The sequence below is a fragment of the Oratosquilla oratoria genome, chromosome 12, assembly GCF_046742065.1.
Source record: "Oratosquilla oratoria isolate Oo_2021 chromosome 12, ASM4674206v1, whole genome shotgun sequence".
NCBI lineage: Eukaryota > Metazoa > Arthropoda > Malacostraca > Stomatopoda > Squillidae > Oratosquilla > Oratosquilla oratoria.
In genome coordinates this window covers 31,852,042-31,879,104 of record NC_134788.1, presented here as the reverse complement: position 1 = coordinate 31,879,104, position 27,063 = coordinate 31,852,042, and the positions used below count along the sequence as shown (strand labels likewise).

General features: G+C 43.1%; 1 protein-coding gene across 2 annotated transcripts; it reads right to left on the bottom strand.

Moving 5' to 3' along the window:
- Positions 1–650: 650 nt before the first annotated feature.
- Positions 651–27,063, bottom strand: LOC143031266 (uncharacterized). Of its 2 annotated transcripts, none has more exons than XM_076194886.1 (8): positions 26,978–27,063; positions 7,589–7,746; positions 7,246–7,476; positions 2,696–2,794; positions 2,329–2,468; positions 1,900–2,200; positions 1,532–1,671; positions 651–1,410 (listed from the first exon to the last, which is right to left on the bottom strand). In XM_076194886.1, exons 2-8 carry the CDS (start codon positions 7,724–7,726, stop codon positions 750–752), a joined length of 1,710 nt encoding a protein of 569 aa, XP_076051001.1. In that variant the 5' UTR covers positions 7,727–7,746; positions 26,978–27,063; the 3' UTR covers positions 651–749. The 2 variants fall into 2 exon arrangements, with proteins under 2 accessions (XP_076051001.1, XP_076051002.1); XM_076194887.1 differs by lacking the exon at positions 26,978–27,063 and adding an exon at positions 12,334–12,436.

Below are 27,063 nucleotides of genomic sequence, written 5' to 3'. Positions count from 1 at the left end.
AATATCCAGGTGAATTTGGTGGCAATATATTATTACTCTGCACAACTTGGTATCAAGAAATTTGGATACAGTAAATTGAAATCCATGCATAGGTCATTGATATATATATGTATATATATATATATACATATATATATATATATATATATGTATATATATATATATATGTATATATATGTATATATATATGTATATACATATATATGTACATATATGTATATATATATGTATATACATATATATGTATATATATATATATATATATACGTGTGTGTGTGTGTGTGTGTGTGTGTATACACACCATTTGTGTAATTAGGTGTCTTTTAGTAAGGCACGTTCCTATGCCACAGGCTTGTTCCCCCTTGTGACGATTTCTGCTGCACCTTGGAAATGACGTGAAATAGAGGATCCGAATACAACAACAACAACGACAACAACAAATGATGAGACGCTTCCTTTCTTGGGACTGAAACCGCCTCTCTCTCTCTGACAAGACACCTGATTGTACGAATGCGGCGGCGCGGCGGTGATGTTGGTAATACAACGGCTCTTCGCCAAGCTATTCCCTTCGGCTTCGGGTCGCCGCCCGCTGTGCCCCATCCCTCCCTCCCTCCCTCCCTTCCTCCCTTCCTCCCTTGTTGGTGCAAAAAGGGGCCAAACCCAACCCAACCCGCCCGGCCACTCCTCCTTTCGGCGGCCAGGCTAAGTTCCCCTCACTCACTCACTCACTCACTCACTCACTCACTCACTCACTCGCAGCCAGAGCTTCCAGACTCGCAGAAATACAGGGCACACTCAATACCCGCCGTTACTCGTGACAGGGTTACATTCCCCACACTCTGAATTCCGTTACCTGCCCAATTCACAACTACTTCCGTTTTGGGAGTAAACAACACACTATACAGTTCGTCCCTCTGAAGGGCAGCAGGCGGTGCAAAAACGAATTCAGGACCCTCAGAGGATGCCGAGCTTATTACAACATCAACAATGGCCTCCTCTATCTCAACAACCTCTATCTCAACGGTGCCAGCACCTGGTGCATCCAGGCGATGGACACAAATATCCCTATCACTCGAAAGCCACCCAATCAAAGCACGACGTTCATCCGGCTTCAATGTCAATTTGGGTCCATTCGAGGGAGTGTGAAAGCGAGAAAGCCGCCCTTTCCTTCCTCCCCTGGCAGGATGCAGTGGTGTGGTTCTCGGGAGCGTCGAGGGGTCGGCGCCCCGGATGGCCGTCAGGATGTGGATGCACTCCGTGTGGGTCAGCACGTCCGTGCCGACCACGTTCTCGAGGATCTCGTCGAAGGACATGTCGAGGAACCGCACCTCCCTCAGCAGGTCGTCCCCGATCTCCTCCCGGAGTGCACTCCCCGACGGCTCCACCTGCTGTCCTAGCTGGGCTTTTCCCCTGCGGACAACAAGAGGCACAGAGAACACATTAGCGTGCGGGCTTGATGAGCGGCTACCAAAACATAGTCATGCACTGTGCAAAGAGGAACGGAATGGTCGCCACGAGTGCGAGTACTTACCAGGCAATCAGTCCTCTGAAGGGGACAACCTCGGAAGAGATGGCCAGGGTCTCGTCCGTCACCAAAGCCCTCAAGCTTTCCTTGCTCAAACAAGACACAGTCTCACTCAGCATGACGGCGTCGGGGTCGCGTTCCAGTATCTGTGGGTCAAACACGTCATGCTTCTGAACATGTCGACGAATCCAAGGGACGGGCGACAACTGACGCGACCGTACGTGCAATGCCGCCGTGCTCTCTTATCCTCTAATGCAAAGCGAGGCGTCTTTCAACCAAGAGGGCTTTGGAGCCTAGCTCCAAGAAGTGTAGATGTCAACATTTGACCAAAAAAGGGAACACCAGCCACGACATCATGAAACAAACCCACGTACCTCTTTGCACTTCTTCTTCAGCGCCGCGTCCTCTTCCCGGCGTTGCCTCCTCCTTCCCCTGGCAGGATGCAGAGGCATGGTCATCGGGAACTTCGAGGGATCGGCGCCCTGGATGGCACACTGGATGTGGATGAACTCATTGTGGGTCAGCACGTCCGTGTCAATCACATCGTCCACGAACTCGTCATAGGACATGTCGAGGAACCGCACCTCCCTCAGCAGGTCGTCCCCGATCTCCTCCCGGATTGCACTCCCCGACGGCTCCTCCTCCTCCTCCTGCTGGCCTAGCTGGGCTTTTCCCCTGCGACCAACGAGAGGCACAGAGAACGCATTAGCGTGCGAGCATGATGAGCGACTACCAAAATATAGTCAAGCACTGTGCAAAGGGCGGAGAGGAATGGTATGGTCGCCACGAGTGCGAGCACTTACCAGGCAATCAGCCCTCTGAAGGGGACAACCTCGGAAGAGAAGGCCAGGGTCTCGTCCGTCAGCAATAACCTCAAGCCTTCCTTGCTCAGACGAGACACGGTCTCGGGCAGCATGACGGCGTCGGGGTCGCGTTCCAGTATCTGTGGGTCAAACACGTCATGCTTCTGAACATGTCGACGAATCCAAGGGACGGGCGACAACTGGCGCGACCGAACGTGCAATGCCGCCGTGCTTCCTTACGCTCTAATGCAAAGCGAGGCGTCTTTCAACCAAGAGGGCTTTGGATACTTAACTCCAAGAAGTGTAGACATCACCATTTTACCCAAAAGGAACGCCAGCCACGACATCATGAAACCGACCCACGTACCTCTTTGCACTTTTTCTTCAGCGTCGCGTTTTCATAAAGAACCGAAGTCTCCAGCACTGCCGGCATCGTCTCCGCCTTCACGTTGGAGGCGATGATGTACTGAAAACAAAACGAGAGGGAGAGTTTCCCTAAGCGGCAAGTGTGAAAAGTCGAGTGTGTCATGATTCGTCGCTATTCCATCTTCACAACAAAAGAAGAAGAGAAAGCAGACGAAGAGGAAGAGGAAGAGGAAGACGAAGAAGAGAAAGACGAAGACGACGAGGAAAAATAGAACGAAAGAGGAGGAGAAGGAAAAGAAGATGACGAAGAAGAATACGAACTAGAATGCGAAGACGAATAAGAAAACGAACACGAAGAAGAAGAAGAAGACAAAAAATACGACGAAGAGGAAGAAGAAGAAAAAGAAGAAGATGACGACGAGAAAGTAGGAGGAAATAAAGAAGAAACAGAAGAAGAATAAGAACAGGAAGACGAATAAGAACACAAAGAAGATGAACAAGAAGGAGACGAAGAAGATAGAGGAGGAGGAGGAGGAGGAGGAGGAGGAGGAGGAAAGGAAGAAGAAACAGAAGAAGAATAAGTGGAAGAAAAAACAAGAAAAAAGAAGAAAACGAAGAAAACAAAGGAGAAGACGAGGACGAGAAGGATGAAAGAAGAGAACGAAAAAGACGAAGAAGAATAATAAGAAGGTTAAAAAGGAGACGAAGAAGAAGACAAAGACGATAGAGACGAAGAAGAGGAAGAAGAAGAAGAAGAAGAAGAAGACAACGACGAAGAAGAAGAAGAAGAAGAAGACGAAGACGAGGGAAATGAAGAAGAAACGAAGAAGATGAAAGAGAAGAAAAGGAAGAAATGACGAACAAGAAGAAGAAGACGCAGAAGACGAAGAAGAAGAAAATGAAGAAGCCCACGGTTACACTGGCGGCAGCGGTGCACCCACGCTCTGAACAGACACGCCGTACTCAGCCATACAACCAAGGTTACACAACCAATCCAACTGGCAAACAGTGCTCTCATTCCAAATTCCGAAGAGACAAGCCTACCTTATACCAAGAAACACTGGTTACACTCGCGCCTACCACAGAAGGCCGAATAAAGTCTTCAGCCAACCAGCCACGCCTACCATTCAGAGGGAGCAGACCACGGTCTACGAAGAAGAAATGGTCTACCTTCGACTTCTCAAGCTCCCAGAATAAAGGAATCAAGCCACTTGATTCTATTCAGCTCCAAGCAACATGCACGCCAGCCAACCAGCCACGCCTACAGCTCAGAAGAACAAGATGACTGTCTACGAAGCAGACATCGCTTCGTCAGCAAGCTTTTCAAGCAAGCAACACGTCTACACACTACCCCTCCACCAACCACTCCCTTCGAGACGACAGTCTGAATTCTAAGATCGCAGCTTTGATCTACAGTTGCACCAATCTTAGAATCGGTGTTGAAATCGTAAAGCAAATTGGTTTTAAAGCACCTGGTGGCAGTACGCTACCAATCATACGACAGATGTCTACAGAGAGACCTCTGTCAGAATAGAACCTGTCAACTCTACACAGCACCGTATCAAGATTCCAATCCAATATCAAACAAGAGATCGAACTTCAATCAAATCACAAGATTCCATTCAGCTACCACAAGACCCAATCTCCGAAAGAAAATACTCCACCTCACCCCTACCGTCCTCACCCGAGAAAAACGCAAAATCTGCAAAACTCAGCACCTCACTCGGTAAGCATTACTAACCACCACCCCTCTATCCCTTGAAGCACTGAACCCAAAACGAATCCAATCAGCTGTAGAGATCCAGCGCACCAACTCCAAGATCGACACGACATCACGACTCCAGTCAAGACGCCGCAGTGGACCCAGACCAACGAGACACACCCAAGAAACAATCTCATCCACCACCCGCAACCACCGTCACCAATCACCGTGAGTATAAACCATAAACTCCCACTAATCCCCCTTTTCTATAATTCAGGAGCCGGACGGGAACCCACCTCCACCACCCTTCATGACCAGCCAGACCAGAGAATTCGCAGCAGTTAGGCCACGACCCGCCTAACCCACCTCCACCCCACCCCCTTCATGACCACCCACCCAGACCAGGAGCCTCGCATCGGTTAGGCCCCGACCCGCCTAACCCACCTCCACCCCTTCCACCCAGACCAGGAGCTTCGCAGCAGTTAGGCCCGGACCCGCCTAACACACCTGCTCTTCACATCGGGTCAGCATTCTCGCTCACCCACCCCAACCACCCAACCTCACCCTCCACCCACCGCCAGCCTTGGCTCAGCGAGAATTGCTAACCTTGCATTGTTCAACGTCAGCTAAGAATCAACATCTCAGCCCACGCCAGTGTCACATCCACCCACAGTGCCAACCAGTGCTTCCAAAGACTTCAGTGCAGACCCACAGTACCAAAGTACCCCATTTTTCAAACTTTTTGTATATCACAAACACACAGATGCATGGAAATAACCCACGTATCAAAGACATAAAATAATAATCTTAATTAAAACTCTTCGGATGTAAAATAGCCCACGTAGACCTATCAGAAATAACTATTATTTGCAGTTATAGAAAATCAAACACCACGATAGACAGAACTCAATAATTAAGTAACAAAACATCCACTAGCGTCATTTTTAACTTGGGAGATAATTTTTCAATTTTAACGTTGACTCAAAATATCAAAATGTCACCGCGAAGAAATCTCCCAGGCAGTCACCCGAAACCTATAAATTAGGATAAACCAATGCACAACGACAAATCCCAAGATGAACACAGCAAACACTTAAACTATGAAATTACATTAATTATTCCTCCTTTGGACGCAGGGCGTCATGCGATTCGACAGGTTAGGTCCTCACGATCATTTACTTATAAAAAACTTTTCTCACTATCTGTAAAAGTACTTCTTCACTTCCTTCCGACCGTGAAGCCCCGGAATAATACACTCAAAACCCCGCCACTCAAAGAAGATGAATAGGCAATTCATACCATACATACATTAGAATCTTTCAAAAATTAACTGCCTTAAATAAATATAAATATGTATGAACGCGATAATAAAAACAACAGAAAACATCATTTCCCATGAAAATTGTAGCCAATAACCATTCACAATACTACCAACTTTGTATATATGTCTATACATTATATCAATATTTACCAATATATATGAATATTTAGCTCTACACAAACTAACACGTTCATTCAAAAACAAACTAACCACTTAGGATGTCATGTCTTCAGTAAAGCTATGACTCTAATGAAATTGTTCAAACTAAATATATCTCAGAGAAAAGAGATCATAAAAAAATTCTCATTGAACAGAGAAAGAACAAAAAGTGAAAATTCATTCTCATTGAAAAGAGAATTTACAAGTGTAAAAATATTTCCATAGCTTTATTGAACACATTCAAGGTATGATAATATACGTAAAAAAGCCCCCTTTTACTCATTCAAACAAATTTTGCAGATCAATATCACCCACTAGCAACTTAACAAATTGATCATATCTTGATTTTTTTTTTCTTTTACAATTATGTATGCCAAACCCCACTGTCACGACCTTAACCCAAGGTACGCGGACGTACCTCAAAAGGTCAGGGAGGCAATGTAACCATTACTAACCATCACCCACCACGCACGTGATCCACAAGCTTGCAACATAGCGAGACTCCCCTCTCGCTAACCTTGCATTTCCCAGAACATACATCTAACGCAGCACATTTCAAGACAAACAAGATATAGATACCCAATGTCACCAGACTAACCTATTAAAAACCCTTTATTATAACTGCTCTATTATATTACCCATAAACTAACATATATATGATACACCTAACAACACCCACCAACTATACGACTAACCCTCATCTATAAAACTGACCCCAATGCATAGAATAGCGAGACTAACACCTTTACTTACAAGAACCCAATAACCCCCTATATAACCTATAATACCCATGTCACGAACGCCAGAGCTGGGTAGGTCAAGAGCCTACCGGCCAGACGCTAGAGCTAGGTAGGTCGAGAGCCTACCGGCCAGAGCTAGGTAGGTCAAGAACCTACTGGCCAAAGCTAGGCAGGCCGAGAGGCTGCCAGCCAGTTGTGCCCTAGGTCAAGGCCTGGCACATATTGCAATCCGCCCACAGGGTCCATTTGTACCTTATAATATTTGTTAACCAGGTTGCCTTCATTGTTAACAAATAGAAGAAAACTCCCGTTTTGGAGTTTATCTCGCCCGCATGAAGTCCTCCTTATGTAACCACAACCTTTATCGGTTACACGGAGAAGAAAATGAAGCCCACGAAGAAGACGAAGACCAGGAGTAAGAAGACAAAGAAGAAAAAGACGAAGAAGACGAAGAAGAAACAAAAGAGGAACCACAAGAAAAATTAGAAAAAGAATAACAGAATAAGAGACATAAGAAGAAAATGCAGAAGAAGAAACAGAACAAGAAACAGAAAACAAGAACAGAAGAAGAGCGGTAGAACTGCTGTGGAGAAAAGCAAGGGAGGGCAACTGGCCTCCCCACACTGTACCTGCACACAATTTTTCTTCGCTGAACCCACCCGGTACTTGTGGGCCAGCTTGTACACCTCGAGAGCCTCTTCCACCGACTCCAGCTCCATCCGGTTCTGGTACATGTGACCCAGCAGCTTCCGAAAGGACTGACGAGGGTCCTCTGAAAGGGTGAGCTTACCGGCAGCCTGGGGTCCCTTCAGCTCGGCGAGGAACACGGGGGAGCTCATGGACAGGACCAGTCTGTGGGCCTAAGGGAGTCACGTATCAAGTCCAAGGCCTTCCTGTGGGGTAACGCGCGTCAAAGCCCCACCAACCTTGCTCAAGGAGGGAATCCTATTCAATGCGAGTCACCACACTTACCTTGATGGGGTCCTCGTCTCCTGGGAAGAAGATGTCCAGGTCGCTTAACTCGCTCGAGGTGTACAGGTACTGAAGGCGCTCGTTGCTGTCAGCCATCGATTCCCACGCCTGGCCGCCTAAGGCTCCTGTTTCCACCATATTAGCTCTTCACTTGCTGCCTGCAAATGCCAACCAGTTTAGCCGTGTATCACTCAAGATGAACCATGTATTCAGTGACCACCTCCCTCCCCCCTCGTCGATTCTCTGACTCAGGAGGTGGCCTATAATCTCAAGCACGCGCCCTTCTTTCTGACCAATCTCTCGTGTCACCGCACTGCCATGCCTGCACTATACCTCCTTCGATATCGATGCGTCCAGGAAAGTCTATTCCCAAATTTACCACAACACAAATTCACACACAAACATAGACACAGCATCCAAGAAGAAACTCAATTGAAACCTCAATAGAGAAGAATGAGTTGGAGCTAAAGTGACAGAACGAACGGGAAAGATCCTGGAAGGGCGAACAAATTTATAATGCCAATCAGAAAGCAATTCTCAGATTAGAGCCAACATTATCAAATGGAACGTGAGGTCAGTAAATACGGTGCAATGCACAAGTGGGGAGGGGACAGCCACCAAAGGGCAGAAGCAGCAACAACAAGATGCAACCACCCACAAGTACTACAGAAGTAAACAGTCTGAAAACCCTGACTCAAGCGAGCACACTGCCAGTTGCCTCAACGCCGCCACCTGAAGGGGACCAATGACGGGTACCTGCTTCCTTCCTTGTGGTGGTGGTCGTGCAAGGTGGACAGCGAAGTTGCCATTTTCAAAACCCGTCAACCAACCCCCCACCCAGCCCCACCCCCGACCACCTGCTGCAGGCCTTAGGGCTGGCACTCGGTCTCTGGGCCCAAGATCTCTCAAGAGATTACAAAGGAGGAGCGTGCCGACAGGAGACCTTTTGGTCCATAACTAAGTCGGATGCGAAGAAATATATGATAATGATAAATAAATAAATTGATTAATTAATAAAATAATAACAATATAAATAATAAATCAATAGGTAAAGGTAAATAATAAATAAACAGTTAATATTAAATAATAATAAATGGATAGATAAATGATAATGAAATATATAGTAATAAACAGACAATAGCAAACAAATAAACAATATGAAGAAAAAAAATAATGGCAGGCATTACAGCATCTTGCTTAGATATTTATCTAAACGAATAATAAAGCTTCGAACTGAACTACATTACACTGCCTCTGCAGGAAGTTTATTTCATTCATTTACTATTGCACAGTTGGCCAAGTTGTTTCTACCCACTTCCAAATTAAATACATTTCCTGACAGTTTGAGGCCATTATTTCTTGTCGGGTTCTCATTAAGTGTGAAAATTTGGTCACTTTTGATGTTGTCAATTCCCTTTAGAATCTTAAAGACCTGTATCAAGTCACCTCTGAGTCTACGCCTTTTTAGGGAAAATATTCACATGTTTTAGTCTATTTTTGTATGATTTATTTTTTATATTTGGAATCAGTTTTGTGGCTTGCCGTTGTATTTTTTCCGATCTGCCAATGTCTTTAATGAGATTCGGTGACCATACGGAAACATCATATTACAAACGAACTAACGATTTATATAGCTTGTTAATGGGAGATGGACTTTTGAAGTCAAAAGATGGCGCAATCAGTCCTACATTCTTATTTGCTTTCTCAGAGACTAAAATACACTGCTTAGATGATTTGAGATCGTTACTGATAATTACGCCGAGATCCTTTTCACTATCCACTTTTGTTAACGATTTTCAAAATAACTTGTAATCGTACTTACTGTTATTTTTACCTATGTGCATAACCTTGCGTTTACTTGTGTTAAATGTCATTTGCTACTTTTCAGACCATTGCTGTAGTTTATCTAAATATTTTTGTAGGTTTAATTGGTTTAAGTGATCATTTACCATTCCGCACAGTTTTGTGTCATCAGCAATTTTGGAGATAATAGATTTCAGTCTGTGGTCTACATAATTTATGTATACTATGAATAGAAGTGGCCCAAGAACGGAACCCTGAGGAACTCCAGTCGTAACATTTTCCTATCTAGAAGTTTTGCCATTTAGAACAACTATGTTTTCGATCAATTACCAATTCGATCAATGACCAATTACTAGCCCAGCTTAATTATAGGCTACCACTTATTCCGTGTGAAACTAATTTAGTAAGTAGTCTTTCGTGGAGGACGGTATCAAAAAATTTGCAGTCTATATATATATATATATATATATATATATATATATATATATATATATATATATATATATATATATATATATTAAATCTATATTGTCTATTTTGTCATACTTTTGTAGAATTCGAGTAAGTTAGTAAGGCAAAATCGTTTCCCTTTGAATCCATGCTGACTATCATCTGTCAAACCGTTACTTTCTAAATGGTGTTCTATAGCATCTCTGATGACAGTTTCCATCATTTTTCCTACGATTAAAGTCAAGCTTAGGCCTGTACTTATTTGGTTTCTTTTTGTCGCCTTTTTTGAATTTGGGTGTAACGCTAGACAGCTTCCATTCTCTTGGGACTTTTCCGGATATGATGGATTTCTTGAAAATAATTTCTAATGGAACGACAGTTCAATTCTTAATTTCCTTTAAGATTCTTGGATGCCAACCGCCAGACCTTGGTGTTTTATCAACTTTGAGTTTATCTATACACCTTTTATTTTTTTCATTTCTTTTATACTTACCGTGGTACACCAGGTCGTCGTCGGGTTGAAATACATATTTTCCCACGGAATTTCTTCGCAGAGTAGGAGGAGGAGGTGAAGGAGAAGGAGAAGGGGAGGGAGAAGGAGAAGGGGAGGGAGGGAGGGAGGGAGGAAGAAGAAGGGGAGAAAGTGGAGGGAGGAGAAGGGGAAGGAGTGGAAGGAAGAGGAGGAGGAGGAGGAGGAGGAGAAGAGATAAAGAGATAAAGGAGGAGGAAAAGGGGAGGGAGGAAGGGAGGGAGGAGAAGAGGACGTGAGTGAGTGAGTGAGGGAGGGAGGGAGGGAGGGAGGGAGGAGAAGAAGGAGAAGGGGAGGGATGAAGGGAGGAGGGAGGTGAAGTAGGCAGGGAGAAGGGGAGTGAGTGGAGGGAGGGAGAAGGAAGTGAGGAGGAGGAGGAGGAGGAGGAGGAGAAGGGAATGGAGGGAAGGAGAGAGGAGGAGGAGGAGGAGGAGGAGAAGGGGAGGGAGGGAGGAGGAAGAGGAGGAGGAGGAGGAGGAGGAGGAGGAGGAGGAGAAAGGGAGGGAGGGAGGAAGGGAGGAGGAGGAGAAGGTGGAGGAGGAAGAGAAGGGGTGAGGGAGGGAGGAAGGGAGGAGGAGGAGAAGGAGACGGAAGGAGGGAGGGAGGAGGAGGAGGAGGGAGGAGGAGGAGGGAGGGAGGAAAGGAGGAGGAGAGAGGGAGATAGAGAAAGCGGGCAGGGAGAAGGGGAGGGATGAAGGGAGGGAGGAGGAGAAGGAGAGGGAGGGAGGGAGGAGGAGGAGGAGGAGGAGGAGGAGGAGGGAGGGTGTAGAGCTGTGTGTATGTTACCTGGGGCTGCTATAGTGCCGTTAGGGGCAGGCGGGCAGGCAGGCAGGCAGGCAGGCAGGCAGGCAGGCGGTAATATGTCCATACATGTATGCCTGCCTGCCTGCCTGCCTGCATGCATATACAGTAGTATGCCCAGGCCCGACCTGACTCAGGGGTGACCCAACCCAACCCTAACCCAACCCAACCCAACCCAACCCAACCCAACCCAACGTAGCCTTCGAGACTCGAGTCAGGTCAGGTCAGAGAGACAGGCTGCTGCTGCCCCCCAGCCCAGCCCAGCCCAGCCAACACGTGTGCACCAATTTGCACCTTCAAGCGCACACACGTCTGGGGTACACACATGTGTGTGTACACCACAAGGGAGGAAGGGAGGGAGGGAGGGAGGAGAGGAGAATGGGAGGAGGAGGGAGGAAGGGAGGAGGGAAGAGATAGAGAAAGGAGGAAGGGAGGGGAAGGAGGGAGGGAGAAGGAGAAGGGAAGGGAGGAGGAGGAGGAGGAGGAGGAGAAGGGGAGGGAGGGAGGGAGGGAGGGGGAGGAGCGGGCGGAGGAGGAGGAGAAGGAGAGGGGAAGGGGGAGGGAGGGAGGAGAAGGAGAAGGGGAGGAAGGAGGAGAAGAAGGGGAGGGAGGGAGGAAGAGATAATGATGATGAGGGGGATAGAGAGAGAAGGGAGCGAGGGAGGGAGGGAGGGAGGAGAGAGTGGCCAAACGGAGAAGACCCAAATATGTGTACATATATATATATATACTTATATATAAAAATACATATATATATATATATATATATAATATATATATATATATATATATATATAGATATATATATATATATATATATATATATATACATATATATATCTCTATATATATATATATATATATATATATATATATGTCAAAGGCGACTCGAACTTGGAACGTCACTACAACCTTACGAGTCTTTAACCGGTGAGGTACCGGTAATCCCGGTAACGGCACTGTTGTTTACCGGTAATTCCGGAACTGAAATTAGCGGTATTTGCCCAGCACTACTGGCTGGCTGGGAGGAAATGCCACCCGACATGACGACGACGACACTTGCTCGACCGCGCGCACCCTTCACCAAAAATCTTGCGAGTTAGTTACTGTACCAACCACTGCTGCAGCCACTACTGACTTTGATTCCTCACAGCTCCCTTACCCGTGAGACGACGCCAAATTGAAGGTCCTCGAGGACATTGCAAAGGTCTTCCCCCGTGGCCCTGCAGGAATAAGCACTCACTGCGTCTTCCCTCGGGTACAAATGACGACTGATTGTCAATACGGGAAAGGTAGTGGTACTGGAGAGCTCCCACAAAGGGAGATCAATAATTCCCTAAGCTCGTGCTGAAAAATTCCTAGATTGGAACAAAAAGTTCCTAATTTAAAAGTATTGACACAGATGTAGGTGCAGTACCAAAAATGTTACATTTTTCAATGAAATGATAGGAAAAACTTGGTCGTTGAGTATTTCAGTAGTTTATCTTGTGTCATTACGCAGGTAAGACACGACAGAAACTAGCGAAAAAGTCCCCAGATTGTCACTTCATGCTGCACGAAAAAGTCCCCAGATTGTCACTGAGTGCACGAAAAAGTCCCCAGATTGTCACTGAGTGCATGGAAGAGTACCAGTCTGGTCACAAATCCCGGACAAGGGTGGAGGTGGGCGAGTGAGGAGGAGGAGGAGGAGGAGGAACAAAGGAAGAACAAAGAAGAGCAGGGCTACTGGCCCTAACGAGGCTGTCAGTGTTTACTAAACTAAGCTACAAGAGGACTAGGAGGAGGAGGAGGAGGAGGAGGAGGAGGAGGAGGAGTGTGGAAGTGAAGATTGTTTAGACAAATAGAATGTGATATTATGTTATCATCGGGGCTGCACCTCGCAATGACAAATAACACGAAAAACTCACTTGAATAAAATGTGAGAAGATTTTTTCTTTTATATCTAATCCTCTAGAGCCATGGCGGCTAATTTCATTTTTCTTTTTCTTTTTTTCTTTTCTTTTCTGAAGCCCTGTCACGTACGTTTTCTTTAAATGTAATGCCAACTGCATTTGTCTTTATGTTTATCGTTTGAGTTTCTCCAGTGTTGGCCACTGTAGATGAAGATAACTGGTATTATAGTATAGTCGACTGCTACTACTGGCCGATCCACACTATACGTCACGTGACCGACGCGAAACATATCTTACTTGACCGCTCTCTCTCTCTCTCTCTCTCTCTCTCTCTCTCTCTCTCTCTCTCTCTCTCTCTTTTCCACCGCCATCTCTCTCTATCTCTCTCTCCCTTTTCCACCGCCATCTCTCTTTCTCTCTTTTCTCTTTCGACCCCACCCACGGCCATATACACCTCTTTCTCTCTTCCTCTCTCTGTCCCTCCCCCCCCCCAATCCATATATGGATATCTACCTCCCCATTTCCATCTGTCTGTCTCTCTCCCTTTACCCTCTCCTCTTATCCCTCCCTCCTGCTGCCACATCTCTCTCTCTCTCTCTCTCTCTCTCTCTCTCTATATATATATATATATATATATATATATATATATATATATATATATATATATACATATATGTATGTATGTATCTATGTATGTAAAAACTTACAAGAACTTACATCACTACCAGATACCACTTACTGACACACAAACTAGCTATAAAGTTACGGAAAGAAACATTACATGACCAGCACCACAATTCCTAGCGCACGTATGCACAAACACACACAACACACATAATAAAGAAAAACTAATGTCTGCCGTACACATTCTAGTTTTCTAAGACTCCATGGAAATGTAAGCATAGCAAACTGGGTCCCAATCGATACTCCTCCTGCTGACATATTCTTAGACAAGTTTAGATTTCTGTGAGTGAGGGCGTATTCGAGTTATTCAAATGGAGGATGGGCGTGGGAGGAAAAATAGACCAGCATGATGTGACCCAGTCTTCCTTTAATAACCCATTAAACTCCGATGACAAGATGTCTTGTCATTTGGTCAAATAAAACAAAAAATCATAAAACACCAAAATGTTTGATCCAACACCAGAAAAATATGACGTCAGTCGTCCTCGCTTCGCTCGCTTCGCTCGCAGCGAGGACTGACGTCACCTTGAGCACGGCCTCATTATCCTGTCGGGTACCTAAGGAAGGAGGAGGAGGAGGAGGAGGAGGTCCGATGCAAAATGAGACGAACATAAACTGATGAGAATGCCAATGCAGCCCGTTGGCCAATGTAAGCAACGAGGAGGCGTGTACGAACGGTCACTGCCGTCTCGCCACACGTCGAGGGGCCTCTGTAGAATAAGCAGCCATGGAGGTCCTTTGCATAGATATCTTTAACACGTGCCTGAAGAATGACGACTGTGGTGTTTGGTGTCGAAGCATTAGATTCTAATACGTTGGCAAATTCTCTCTTTAAGAGATGACAAATCATCTAAATACATTCACCTGTCCATTTTTTTAAATGTGCACTATATAGGTATGGCAGCCGAACTCTGAATTTTCGTCACGACTAGGAGTACGGTAGTGCTCTGAGCATGCGCAAATGTGACGTCACCGCTCACGTCACTGCCGTTTTCATAGTCGACCATAATAGCTAATACGGCATTGTATCAATTGTGCCGCACTCACTATCATGATTGCCTATTAACCTAACCGAACCTAACCTAACCGAACCTACCTACCTACCTACCTACCTACCTTGTCACAACTTTAGCGTTGTGACACACACACTATGCCTAGTGGTGTTTTCCATTCCTTTAGTTTCTCTTCGGCTCTTTCAGTTTTTACTTTTTCCTTCACTCTGTGAAAGCACTACAAGTAATCCGGTGATTACTTGATTGTATTTTTGCTCCCTTTTCAAGCGATTGAAAGTTTTGCGAGTCCTCCTTCTCGAGAGCATTTTGTTGTGAGAGTTTAGCGCCTCGATTTTAGTCAGGAATGATCTCACCTTGCCATCCAGAGATGTCTTCGGATGGCGTCCTGAACACAAGTATGGTTCTTTCTTCTCTTGAGAGGGATTTTTCTCTAAGTTGTTGAATTATTATTGAGTTTAGTGGTCTGTCTGTCTCTTGTGAGAGAGGTGGAAGAAACACGATTGAATACATGGGATATTTTGCCCAGTGTCAGCTTCAGATGAAGATAAAGACGATCTTAGCTTTTGAAGATGGGCAGTATGGAGACAATATAGTCTTCTCTAATATTAATGTTTCCACTTTTGGCTTTTGATATATATTCTATCCTCTGCACAGAAATGTCAGGAAAGGTTGGATTGCAGTGGTGACATTCTTGCACGGGGTTGTGCCAGGAACTCTTTTGCTTATTTACATCAGAGACCAGCGATTAGCTGACAGCCTGTTTCAGAAACTAGTGGCATTAGTTTGTTTGAAAATTAGTATTGTTTTATGTAATATGTATTATCATATTGATATTTTCCATATCGTATACAGTACAAAGTCAGTTACCATAAACAAATTCACACTTGGTTTAAGTGCAATATGTGATTAATATTGTGTTGTTTGTGCTTAATGATTTCAATGGATAGGCATCACTACAATGACTATTATAGTTCTCAAGTAACAAAATATTACTTCTGATTAGATATTCCTTTTTTTTTCATTTGTTATGTACTGATAAATTCATTTGAAACCCAAGCCACTCTGATGATCCTAAAGAGCCAGGAGTTAGCTGCCTTTATCTTATTTTTCAACCAGGATAGACTGTACATGATATAGTTTCTTCTCACATAAGATTCACAATGTAGAGTAATAGGACCATTGTTGGTAAAGGCAGTGATCACTCCCTCTTTCCAAGATGCTAATACTACCTTCACTAGTAAATAGAAAAATATGGTTTGTAAGCTATGTAAACCCTGTCACTAATAATGTGAAACAATTATCTTGTATATATTTTTTTTGTACTTTTGTATATTCTATTTGTAATTATTTTTTTTCTTGCAAAAGTGGTTTTATGTAAGAAAACTTTTAATTTCATTATTCAGAATGACAGTGGCTCAACCAAATGGGGAGGTTGCAATGCCATATTCCCATCTTAGACCATGAGGTTAAAATTAAAATATACATACATAAATACATACATACATACATACATACATATACCAAGGCTCATTCCCCCTTACAAGGGAGGTAACCAAAAAGGGAAAGGCATAAAACCATTCCCACCCATTCTATCCCTAAATACACTCCACTCCCCCTCCACCCTCCCTCTTATCTGAGCACCTCCTGGATGACGGGTCATCCCTGCACTTTGTCCACTGCCCTTGGTCAGAGGCAGTGTCGCAAGGCACAGCACGTCCACAGTAAGGCCGCTTCATTAAATCGGCGACCCCCCTCTCCGTCCCTCCATGCATAAAAGGAGAAGACGGGGAGAAATCCCTTCGGGCTGCGTCCAGTTTTGCTCACACATACTACCTCACCCCCCATCCCCCCACCCATTCTACCTCATGCATCACAGCATCATCCATATACAACCATTCTCCATTCACCCCTGTCTTCTGTCCTCTCCCGTCCTTCCTCAACAGACATTCCCCTCTTCCCCAAAGCCCCCTTCACCCCATCCATCCACCTCATCCTAGGACGTCCCCTCATGTTCCCTCCCTCCACATCTGCCTTCCATACCTCTTTTACTAGTCTTTCTTCACTCATTCTTTCCATGTGTCCAAACCATCCTAATATTCTTTCATCAACCCTATCTCCCAAATCCTTTTTCACCCCTGTTCTCCTCCTCACCTCCTCATTTCTCACTCTATCTAGCCTAGTAACCCCCACCATACTTCTCAGACACCTCATCTCAAACACATTCAAACTCCTTCTCTCTTCTTCTCTTATGTTCCACGTTTCTGCCCCATACAGTGCTGTTGGCACAATCACTCCTTCATACAGTCTCCTCTTTGCATCCATTCCCAAATGTCTATTCCTCATTACACTCTTTAATCCACCAAGGCATTTACTCGCTTCTCTCAATCTACATTCTACCTCCACCTTCACTCCACCTTTTCCTGCTACACTTGCACCCAAGTATCTAAAACTATCCACTTTCACCCCTTGTACATCTCATTACCTCACTTTCATCCACATTTATCTTCAGCTTTTTACCCACATTTATCTTCTTTCACACACTCTCCCAAACTCTGTCACCAACTTCCTCAATCCCTCCTTTGATCCTGCTACAAGCGCAGTGTCGTCCGCAAACAACAGCTGGCTCACCTCCCACTTTTCTCCATTTTCTTTAACCATCTCCAATCCCTGACCCACCACCCTTGCATTTACCTATCGCTCCATCCCATCCATGTATAAGTTGAACAGCCAGGGTGACATAACGGATCCCTGACGAAGTCCCACCTTTAACTCGAACCACTCACTCTCTCCATTTCTAATCCTGACACATGCTCTACTACTCTCGTAAAAACTCTTGACAGCTCCTAGAAGCTTTCCTCCTATCCCGTATATCCGCAAAACCTCCCGTATTGCCTTCCTGTCTACCCTGTCATAAGCCTTTTCCAGATCCATAAAAGCCCAAAAAACATCCTTCCCCTTTCCTATAGCTTTCTCACATATCTGTCTTACCACAAAGATCTGATCTACACAACCTCTACCCGTCCTAAACCCACACTGTTCCTCACCAATTACTCCCTCTGTTCCTCTCCTAATCCTCTCAATCAAGATCCTCCCATAAGCCTTCCCAACTACACTTAACAAGCTAATCCCTCTGAAACAACTACATTCACACTTGTCCCCTTTTCCCTTGTAAAGTGGAACTATACAGGCACCCTTCCAGTCCTCTGCCACTCTACCCTCTCTCCAGCAAACATTAAATAACCTCACCAGCCAGTCCACCATCACTGTGCCTCCATTTTTTTTTTAGGCATTCCGCATGGCATCCATCCAGACCAGGTGCCTTACCTGCTTTCATCATCTTAACAACTACCTTCACTTTATCCTTCCTTATTTTTCCTCCATTTTCCTCACTCATCATTCTCATTTTCTTTGCACTTCCAACTGCAACTATCTTTCCCTCCCTGTCCTCCTTCACATTTATCAACTCCCTAAAATATTCTGCCCATCTTCCCCTTACTGCCTTCTCTTCCATTATCATCTCTCCATCTGCACCTTTTACCTTTTCTTCTCTACTTGATTCGCCTCCTCTTCCTCTTTTAATTTCTTTCCAAAACATCTTTTTATTACTTTCAAAATTTTCTGTCATACCCTTTCCCCATTTCACATCTGCTCTCCTCTTTGCCTCCTTTACCTTTTGCTCTACTTCTCTTTTCTTCTCTTTGTACGTCTCATATGACTCCCTCGTCCTATTTCGTAGCCAATCTGTGAAAGCTCGCTTCTTCTCCTCTACAACCTTCTTTGATTCCTCATCCCACCATTCACTACCCTTCCTTCTATTTCCTCCTGTCCTTCTTGTTCCACACACCATCTTTGCACACTTTGTGACTCCCTCCGTGAACCATCCCCATTCCTCCTCCACTCCTAGCTCTACTCTATCCTCCACTCCCTCCCACTCCTCTCTCAGCCTCTTCTTGTACTCCTTCTCCTTTTCCTTTTCATTTAAAGAGTTCACCCTAAGCACCTCCCTACCGTTTATCCTTTTCCTCTTTCTCCACCTATTCTCCACTCTCAACTTACCTTCCACCAAAAAATGATCTGATATTCCCCCACTCTCTCCCCTTAGCACATGTACATCCTTAACTTTTCCTATTATACTCCTATCTACCACTACATAGTCCATCAACGCTCTATCTGCCACCCTTCCATCCACTACCCTCTCCCATGTGTACTTATGCTCGACTTTCTTCCGAAACACTGTATTTGCTATCATCAACTCTCTTTCTAGACACATCTCCACCATCTACTCTCCACTACGATTCTTTCCTGGAACTCCACATTTCCCAACCACTCCATCAATTGGTTCATTTCCTACCCTAGCATTAAAGTCTCCCAGTACTACTACATTAACGTTTCTTCCTAATCCCTCTATTCACTCATTTAAATCTACCCAAAAAAAAAAATTCCCTTTCTTCTACACTCTTCTCACTGCCAGGCCCATATACACTTACAAAAACCCACATCTCCTTTCCCAGTTTCACCTCCATCCACATTATCCTTCAGGAAACCTCCTTCCACTCCACCACACGTTTACCTATCTCCTCACTTACTAGTATAGCCACCCCTTCCCTTCCTCGCCCTCTCGTCACTCCTAATAACCTCCCACTTACACTCCCAAATTTACACTCGCCCTTCCCTCTCAACTTAGTTTCACTCAAAGCCAACACATCCATCTTTCTTCTCACAAACATGCTACCTATCTCTTTCCTGTTACTCTCATCTGTATCACATCCACGCACATTAAAAGACCCAAACCTAAGGGTGCTGGTTGCAAAACTCCCAGACCCTCCTATGCCTTTTCTTTTGTTTTTAGGAATGTCTCCTTTCGGGGCTACAGGTAGTAGGACTCCTAATACCATCCCCGTCCCTTTTTTGTCGCCTTTTACGACTCAAGTGGGAAAATTTGGTGGTAGCATTGTCTTCCCCCACCACAGGGTCGGCGAAAACAGAACATGAATACTCAGGACATGAATAGTACAGGACAGCAACAAGGGGTTGGGTGACAGCATAACGGAGGGACAGTCGTAGTATAAAAGTGTCATCATTTCTCTATGAACAGAGTTTTCCTCTATCATAGACAAAATGATGTGTGGCTCTGGTCCGTAGGGGCGCCCCATATAGACCCTAAAGTATCAACTGCATGCTACTTTGGCACAATAACATGCAGCCAATACCCCAGACGGGTATATATATATATATATATATATATATATACACCGTAAATATTTTTTCTTTCTTTAGTTTGGTTTCAAGGTGTTATGACAACAGCATTACAAACAAACAAAATTGCGTTTCGTATGTTCTATAAGAAGAAATACCAATTGAAAATATAAAAAAAAAAAAAAATTGTACCTGGCAACATGTGTAAAAGTCGTTCGTTCGGATGGTGACCTTGACTTGGGCTTTGTGTCTGTTGATGAACTATACGTGCATATCATTATAAACATTTTACGTAAATTGTATTTTGAGCGTAGTGTATCTACGTCTGCCATTACACATCTTATTTGTGAAAATTTATCTATTTACTTATTTATTTATCTACTTATCTATTCATTCATTCATATTTTGTGCGCATACGGACAAAGTCGTTGAACAAGTGTTAAGCTAGATTTGTGTGAAATTGCGTTTAAAAAAATAATTATTTTCTTTAACAAAGCCAAAACAAACAAGGAAAATCTAAGATTAAATCGATGTTATTTTACTAATACGTTATATAATGTTAGATAGGTCAGATAAATTTGTTTTTGTGATTTATATAGTATCCAGATAAGCTAGTTCAAGGTTTCACTTTTTCTAGACATTCATGTGAACAATATCCTAGATTTGACTCAATAGATGATCAATTTTCGAAATATATATAAGAAATCGACTGTATTTCTAATTTTTTTCCCATTTTGTGTCAATTTTTACCTCTGGAAGAAATAAATATAATAGCGTATGTGTTTGCAATCGCACAAATATCTATTTATTTATTTACTTATTTATTCGTTTGATAAATCTTTACGACAATCATCGATGAATCGTCACTCAGGTTCTTGTAGAGTAAATAAATGAATAAATAAACAAATGAATAGATAGATAAACAAAAACATACTCATCAAAAATAGAAAATAGAAGAAGAATAATGGTAATAATAATAATGATGATGATGATATCAATAATAATAAAAATAATAATAATAATATTAATAATAATGATAATTATAATAATAATAATAATAATAATAATAATAATAATAATAATAATAATAATAATAATAATAATAATAATGATAACAATAATAATAGTAACAATGATAACAATAATAATATTACTAATAGAAGAAATAACAACAGTAATATTAACAATGAAATATGATAATAATAAAAGATGATAATCATAACAACAATGATTTTAATAACAATTATAATAAAAAACAACTAACTACTTGATGCAGGGATGACGGAAGGGGAAATTCAGCAGAAAAGCGAAAAGAAGATTAAGATGGAAGTTAACTGTGACGTTTAAGGAGGAAGTAATAAAGAAAAAATAGACGGTAATCGTAGTATTTTTTTTTCGATACCCGCCAAAATGTGGATCGAGTGTCGACATGACGTTTCCCTATGTCGTGAGATTTATAATTACTTTCTCACGATTAAAAGTATTTTTTGAATATCAAAATAACAATCAATGATCAAATATCAACTGATAAAATGTTTTGCTAAACATGAAATGATCCAATACTTAATGTCGACGATTTAGAAAGTTGGATATTGCTGTTGTACGCAATGAAAATAAATCTATAGCAAAATATAGTACAAATCTATTAAGGACAATTATTGTGTATTACAATTATTGTGATATACTTAATAATTGAGTTAATTTTTCCGTTGACTGTCTTTTGTTTTAGGTCCTTTTCGAAGTTTTTCTTATTGACGACGTGACGTCATGTCGGATTCCATCGAACCACTCATTCGATGTATATATATATATGTACATATATATACATATATATATATATATATATATATATATAAACAATTAATATGAACAAATATTCGTAAACGGACTTGAGAGAGGGAAAGAATTATAACGTCGTATATATAATTGCGAATAAAGTGAGTGAGTGCGTGAGGGAGGGAGGGAGGGAGGAAGGGTGGGAGAGTGGGAGGGAGGGTGGGAGAGAGTGAGGGAAGGGCGTTCCGAACAAATTACTTGGCAATCCGCTATCTGGAAAGGGAAGAGACAAAAGGTCGCTGTCAGTGGTGTGATTATGTGTTAATTGCCAACAAAATGGCCGCCAGCGTCCAGACAAAATGGCCGCCCGACGTCTTCAGCTGTACAAAAACCAGGTTCGAGCCGAGCGAAATCGTTTTCACCTAATGTAAGGTCGAGAAGGGGTCGGGAGGAAGGGGGAGGGGTGAGCGCCAATCATTTGACGTCATTTCTGTGACGTCAATGTAGGGTCATCATATAGCAATACGGATGGTGTTAGGGAAGGGGTATCTTTTGACATTGCACAGTTAAAGTTAACTATGTCAGTTACGGCCTAAACTAGATTAGTAACAATATATACATATATACATATATATATATATACATATATATATATATACATATATATATATATATATATATACATATATATATGTATATATATGTATGTATATATATTGGTTACAAGCTAACTAAATTATATTTTGGTTTAAACTAAATAAACTCCATTCCTTATCAGTCCTGATCCCATTTAAGAACAAAACAAAACAAAACAAAAATGGACAAAATTCAAACCTTCTAGCGACAAAGCCTTTGTAGGCGACCCTACAATTCTGGAATGTCATTAGCATGTCCGTCACATGTTTGTGACATGTTCGTAACAAGTCCGTCACATGTTTGTGACATGTTCGTAACAAGTCCGTCACATGACCGTAATGTCTTCGTAAAATGTCCGTGACAAGTTTGTAACGTCTGTGTACCGTATTTGTAACGTGCATGTAACACAAACGTATCGTTTTTGTAACATGAGTGTAACAAGTCCGTAACATGTCTGTCACGTGTATGTAACATGTCCGTAACATGTTTGTATCGTATATTTCACTCGTCCGTAACAAGTCTGTAACATGTCTCTAACGTGTCTGTAACATGCCCGTAACATGTTTGTAACGTGTATCTCTCTCTCTCTCTCTCTCTCTCTCTCTCTCTCTCTCTCTCTCTCTCTCTCTGTCTCTCTGTCTCCCTTTCTACGTCACAATGGAGAAATGTGTGTGTGTGCGTGTGTGTGTGTGTGTGTGTGTGTGTGTGTGTGTGTGTGTGTGTGTGTGTGTGTGTGTGTGTGTGTGTGTGTGTATTCACCTCGGATTTGCTGCAGTCTCTATCGAGACAGCCAGACACCACCCTACGGCAGAGAGCTCAGAGCTCATTATTTGCCGATCTCTGGGTAGGTCTGAGACCACTCACACACCACACACCGGGACAGCAAGGTCACAACTCCTTGACTAACGTCCCGTACCTACTCACTGCTAGGTGAAGAGGGGTTACACGTGAAAGGAGACAAACCCAACTTATCTCCGCCCGGCCGGGGAATCGAACCCCGGTTCTCTGGCTTGTGAGGCCAGTGCTTTACCAATCCGCCACCGAGCCGTGTGTGTGTGTGTGTGTGTGTGTGTGTGTGTGTGTGTGTGTGTGTGTGTGTGTGTGTGTGTGTGTGTGTGTGTGTGTGTGTGTGTGTGTGTGTGTGTTTACCTAGTTGTATTTACCTAGTTGTATTTTGCGGGAATTGGAGCTACGCTCGTGGTGTCCCGCCTTTGTATCTCGCAGTGTCTAGTTTGCTCTTAAACACATGGATGTTTTTTGCGCACACTTTGTCATTTCGTCCAGTTTGTTCCAAGTGTCCACCACTCTATTATGTGGAAAACTGTTTTTCTTCAGATCTCTTCTGTAGGTATGCTTTTTTTTTTTTTTTTTTTTTCCATGTCCTCCTCTTGTGCTTCTCTTGTCCCAGTTTAACAAGTCCTCTCCGTCCAGTACTTCTGTGCCCTTTCCGCAGTCTGTACATAGTCAGTGGGTCACCTGTGTGTATGTGTGTGTGTGTGTGTGTGTGTGTACCTGTGCGTGTGTGTGTGTGTGTGTGTGTGTGTGTGTGTGTGTGTGTGTGTGTGTGTGTGTGTGTGTGTGTGTGTGTGTGTGTGTGTTTGATTCAACTTAGTGCGTATGTATATTCACCACGGTCTTGGATCACGTGTTGGACTCATGATCGACAGCTACTACCCTCCCGGAAGAGAGCTCGGAGCTCATATATGACCGATGTATAGGTAATGCTGTAACCTTACACACACACACACACACACACACACACACACACACACACACACACACACACACACACACACACACACACACACAACATCTCGCCCACGAGAGTTGAAGTAACGACCCGCAGCGTTATGATACAGAAATTATTTCAGCCCTGGGCGGGATTCGAACCCGGACCGCCGTGGTGGCAGCCGGGAACTCTACCACCGCGCCACAGAGTACTGTGTGTGTGTGTGCGTGTGTGTATGCATATATGAATGAACACGTACATGTATATATACTAGGCTTACGTACACGACTGTGCATATTGGCATGCACATCCACGTGCTTGTTGAAGCACGTTAACTTTTTGTCTATATACATTTTTTCTTGTCCATGTATCTACGCAAATACACAAAAATGCCGTATCTATGCACACCTAATATTTTACCCGTAAGCTTCATACATACCCCAAAGGCACGTCTAAATATTCTCCACCTATCATGTTCCCCCCATCGTACCAAGAATTAATGGAAAAAAAAAAAAAAAAAAAAAAAAAAAAAAAAAAAAAAATATGTATATATATATATATATATATATATATACATATATGTATATATATATATATATATATATATATATATATATATATATATATACATATATATTGATATATAAATTAATATTGAGTGTATATATGCATGCGTGTACCTCTAGGATTGGTTGTTATAAACATATTGATTTCGTCATGGGGGATTTGGTAGTTAAAATAAAGCCACCCCTTAACAAAAGTCGTTTTCTTTGACTCCCCCCGTTGGTGCGAGGAGAGTGCAGTTATGGTAATATTAATCGTAATGGAACTTCCAAATGGTGTTGGATATTTGTACTAAAGAAACTTGTTGATATCTACAATCGTTCTAACAAATCTCAAAACGTTAACTAGTAACCCCACGCCTATGTTTTCATAAACATACAGAAAATAAAAAACATGACATTCCTGACAAAGCGATGTGACGTCATATCGCTTTCCTGCAGTGAACATTCGCATACTTTACTATGAAATCTAGATTCCGTGTATACAAATCCACACTAAAAAAAAATAGAGTATTTTAGTATATCAACTTCTTTAGCAAAGACTAGCAATGTTATCCTGGCATTCGCAAAAGACAGAATTCACAATAATGCAACAGCCAATAGACAAACTAATGATGGAATTTGGTATTGCCATACTTCGTTTTTTTTTTTTTTTTTTTATAGCAATGGGTACTTCACCGCATGCAAGTTTCACTTACAAGCCTGTATGTATTTGAACCAAACCTGATTTATTAAAACCATAATATTACGTGCAGACATTGACGCATGCAGACACACGCACAATATATAAATTATTATAATTGTTTAAAATAGATTAACACGTTCAAAAATACATTGTTAATAGGTTCATAGGAAAACCATGCCACATTGTCGGGAAAACTAGAGCTGGATTGAATATACGTTTAAATTTGGTCCACAGTATCATGATAAAAAAAAAAAAAAAAAAAAAAAAAAAAAAAAAAAGGTAGTTATTTTGTTCGTATGCTGGGTCACGTGGTGGACTCGTGAACGACAGACTTACCCTTCCGAATGAGAGCTCAGATCTCATACATGCCCGACCTAAGAGTAATGCTGTGACTTAACAAACTTCTTGCCCACGAGAGTTGGAATACCGGCTCGCAGCGATGCTGAAATTATTTCATTCCTGTGTGGGAATCGAATTGGGACCTCTGGAATATCGGTTGATACCACTACGCCATCGGTCGGGAACAGGCATGGGAAAAGGTTTGGTCAATCTTGAATCCAAACTAGGAAACTATACTACTACTAGGAGGAGGAGGAGGAGGAGGAGGAGGAGGAGGAGGAGCAACCCTAGCAGCAGCAGCAGCAGCAGCAGCAGCAGCAGCAACAAGAACGCTGACCTCCACAACAACAACAAACAAGAACAAGAGAGGAACGAAGGAGCAAGAAGATGCTGTAATGATTATAATTTATTCTATATTATTTGTTTTTGCTTTGTTATCATTTGTCGTTTGATTTTCATCTACTATTAGTTATGTGTCAATTTATTATTATTTACTGTTTACTTGTTTGTTATTCAACAATACCTATGCATTTATCTATGTATTTTGTTTGTTGCATACATTGTTATAGTTTTATTATTATTATTATTATCATTATTCTATTATCATTGTGATTTTTTTCGCATCCGACCTAGATATGGACCAAAAGGTCTCCTGTCGGCATGCTCCGCCTTTGTAATCCATTGTAATTAACAGCACTGCAGTAGGGAGGGAGGGAGATAGGGAGGAGAAGGAGAAGGGGGAGGGAGGAAGGGATGATGATAAGGAGGAGGAGGAGGAGGAGGAGGAGGAGGAGGAGGGAGGGAGGGAGATAGAGACATGAGGGAGGGAGGGGGAGGGAGGAGAAGGAGAAGGGGACGGAGGGAGGAGAAGGAGGAGGGAGGGAGGGAGGGAGGAGGAGTATCCCTGCTCGCTGCGATAACGTTATCGCCGCTGAGAGTACGTCCGTCCGTCGTCCATCTTTTCACTTTGTTTCTCTTCTTCCTCTTCTTTCTTTCTTTCTTTTCTTCTTCTTTTTTTTTTCTCTGTCGCACTTGACGTCACCTTTGCATTGACACATGATGCACAGCAAGCAATGCAGACGGCGGCTGAAATGGCGTCTCTCGTCGGTTGAAGACTTTGGCTGGCTGGCTGGCTGGCTGGCTGGGGAAATGCCACCCGACATGACGACGACACTCGCTCGACCGCGCGCGCCCTTGAACAAAAATCTTGCGACTTACTGTACCTACCACAACGTAGCCTACCTTATTCCTGCTGCAGCCACTACTGACTTTAATTCTTCACAGCTCACTTACCCGTGAGACGACGCCAAATTGAAGGTTCTCGAATGAGATGGCAAAGGTCTTCCCCCGTGGCCCTGCAGGAATAAGCACTCACTGCG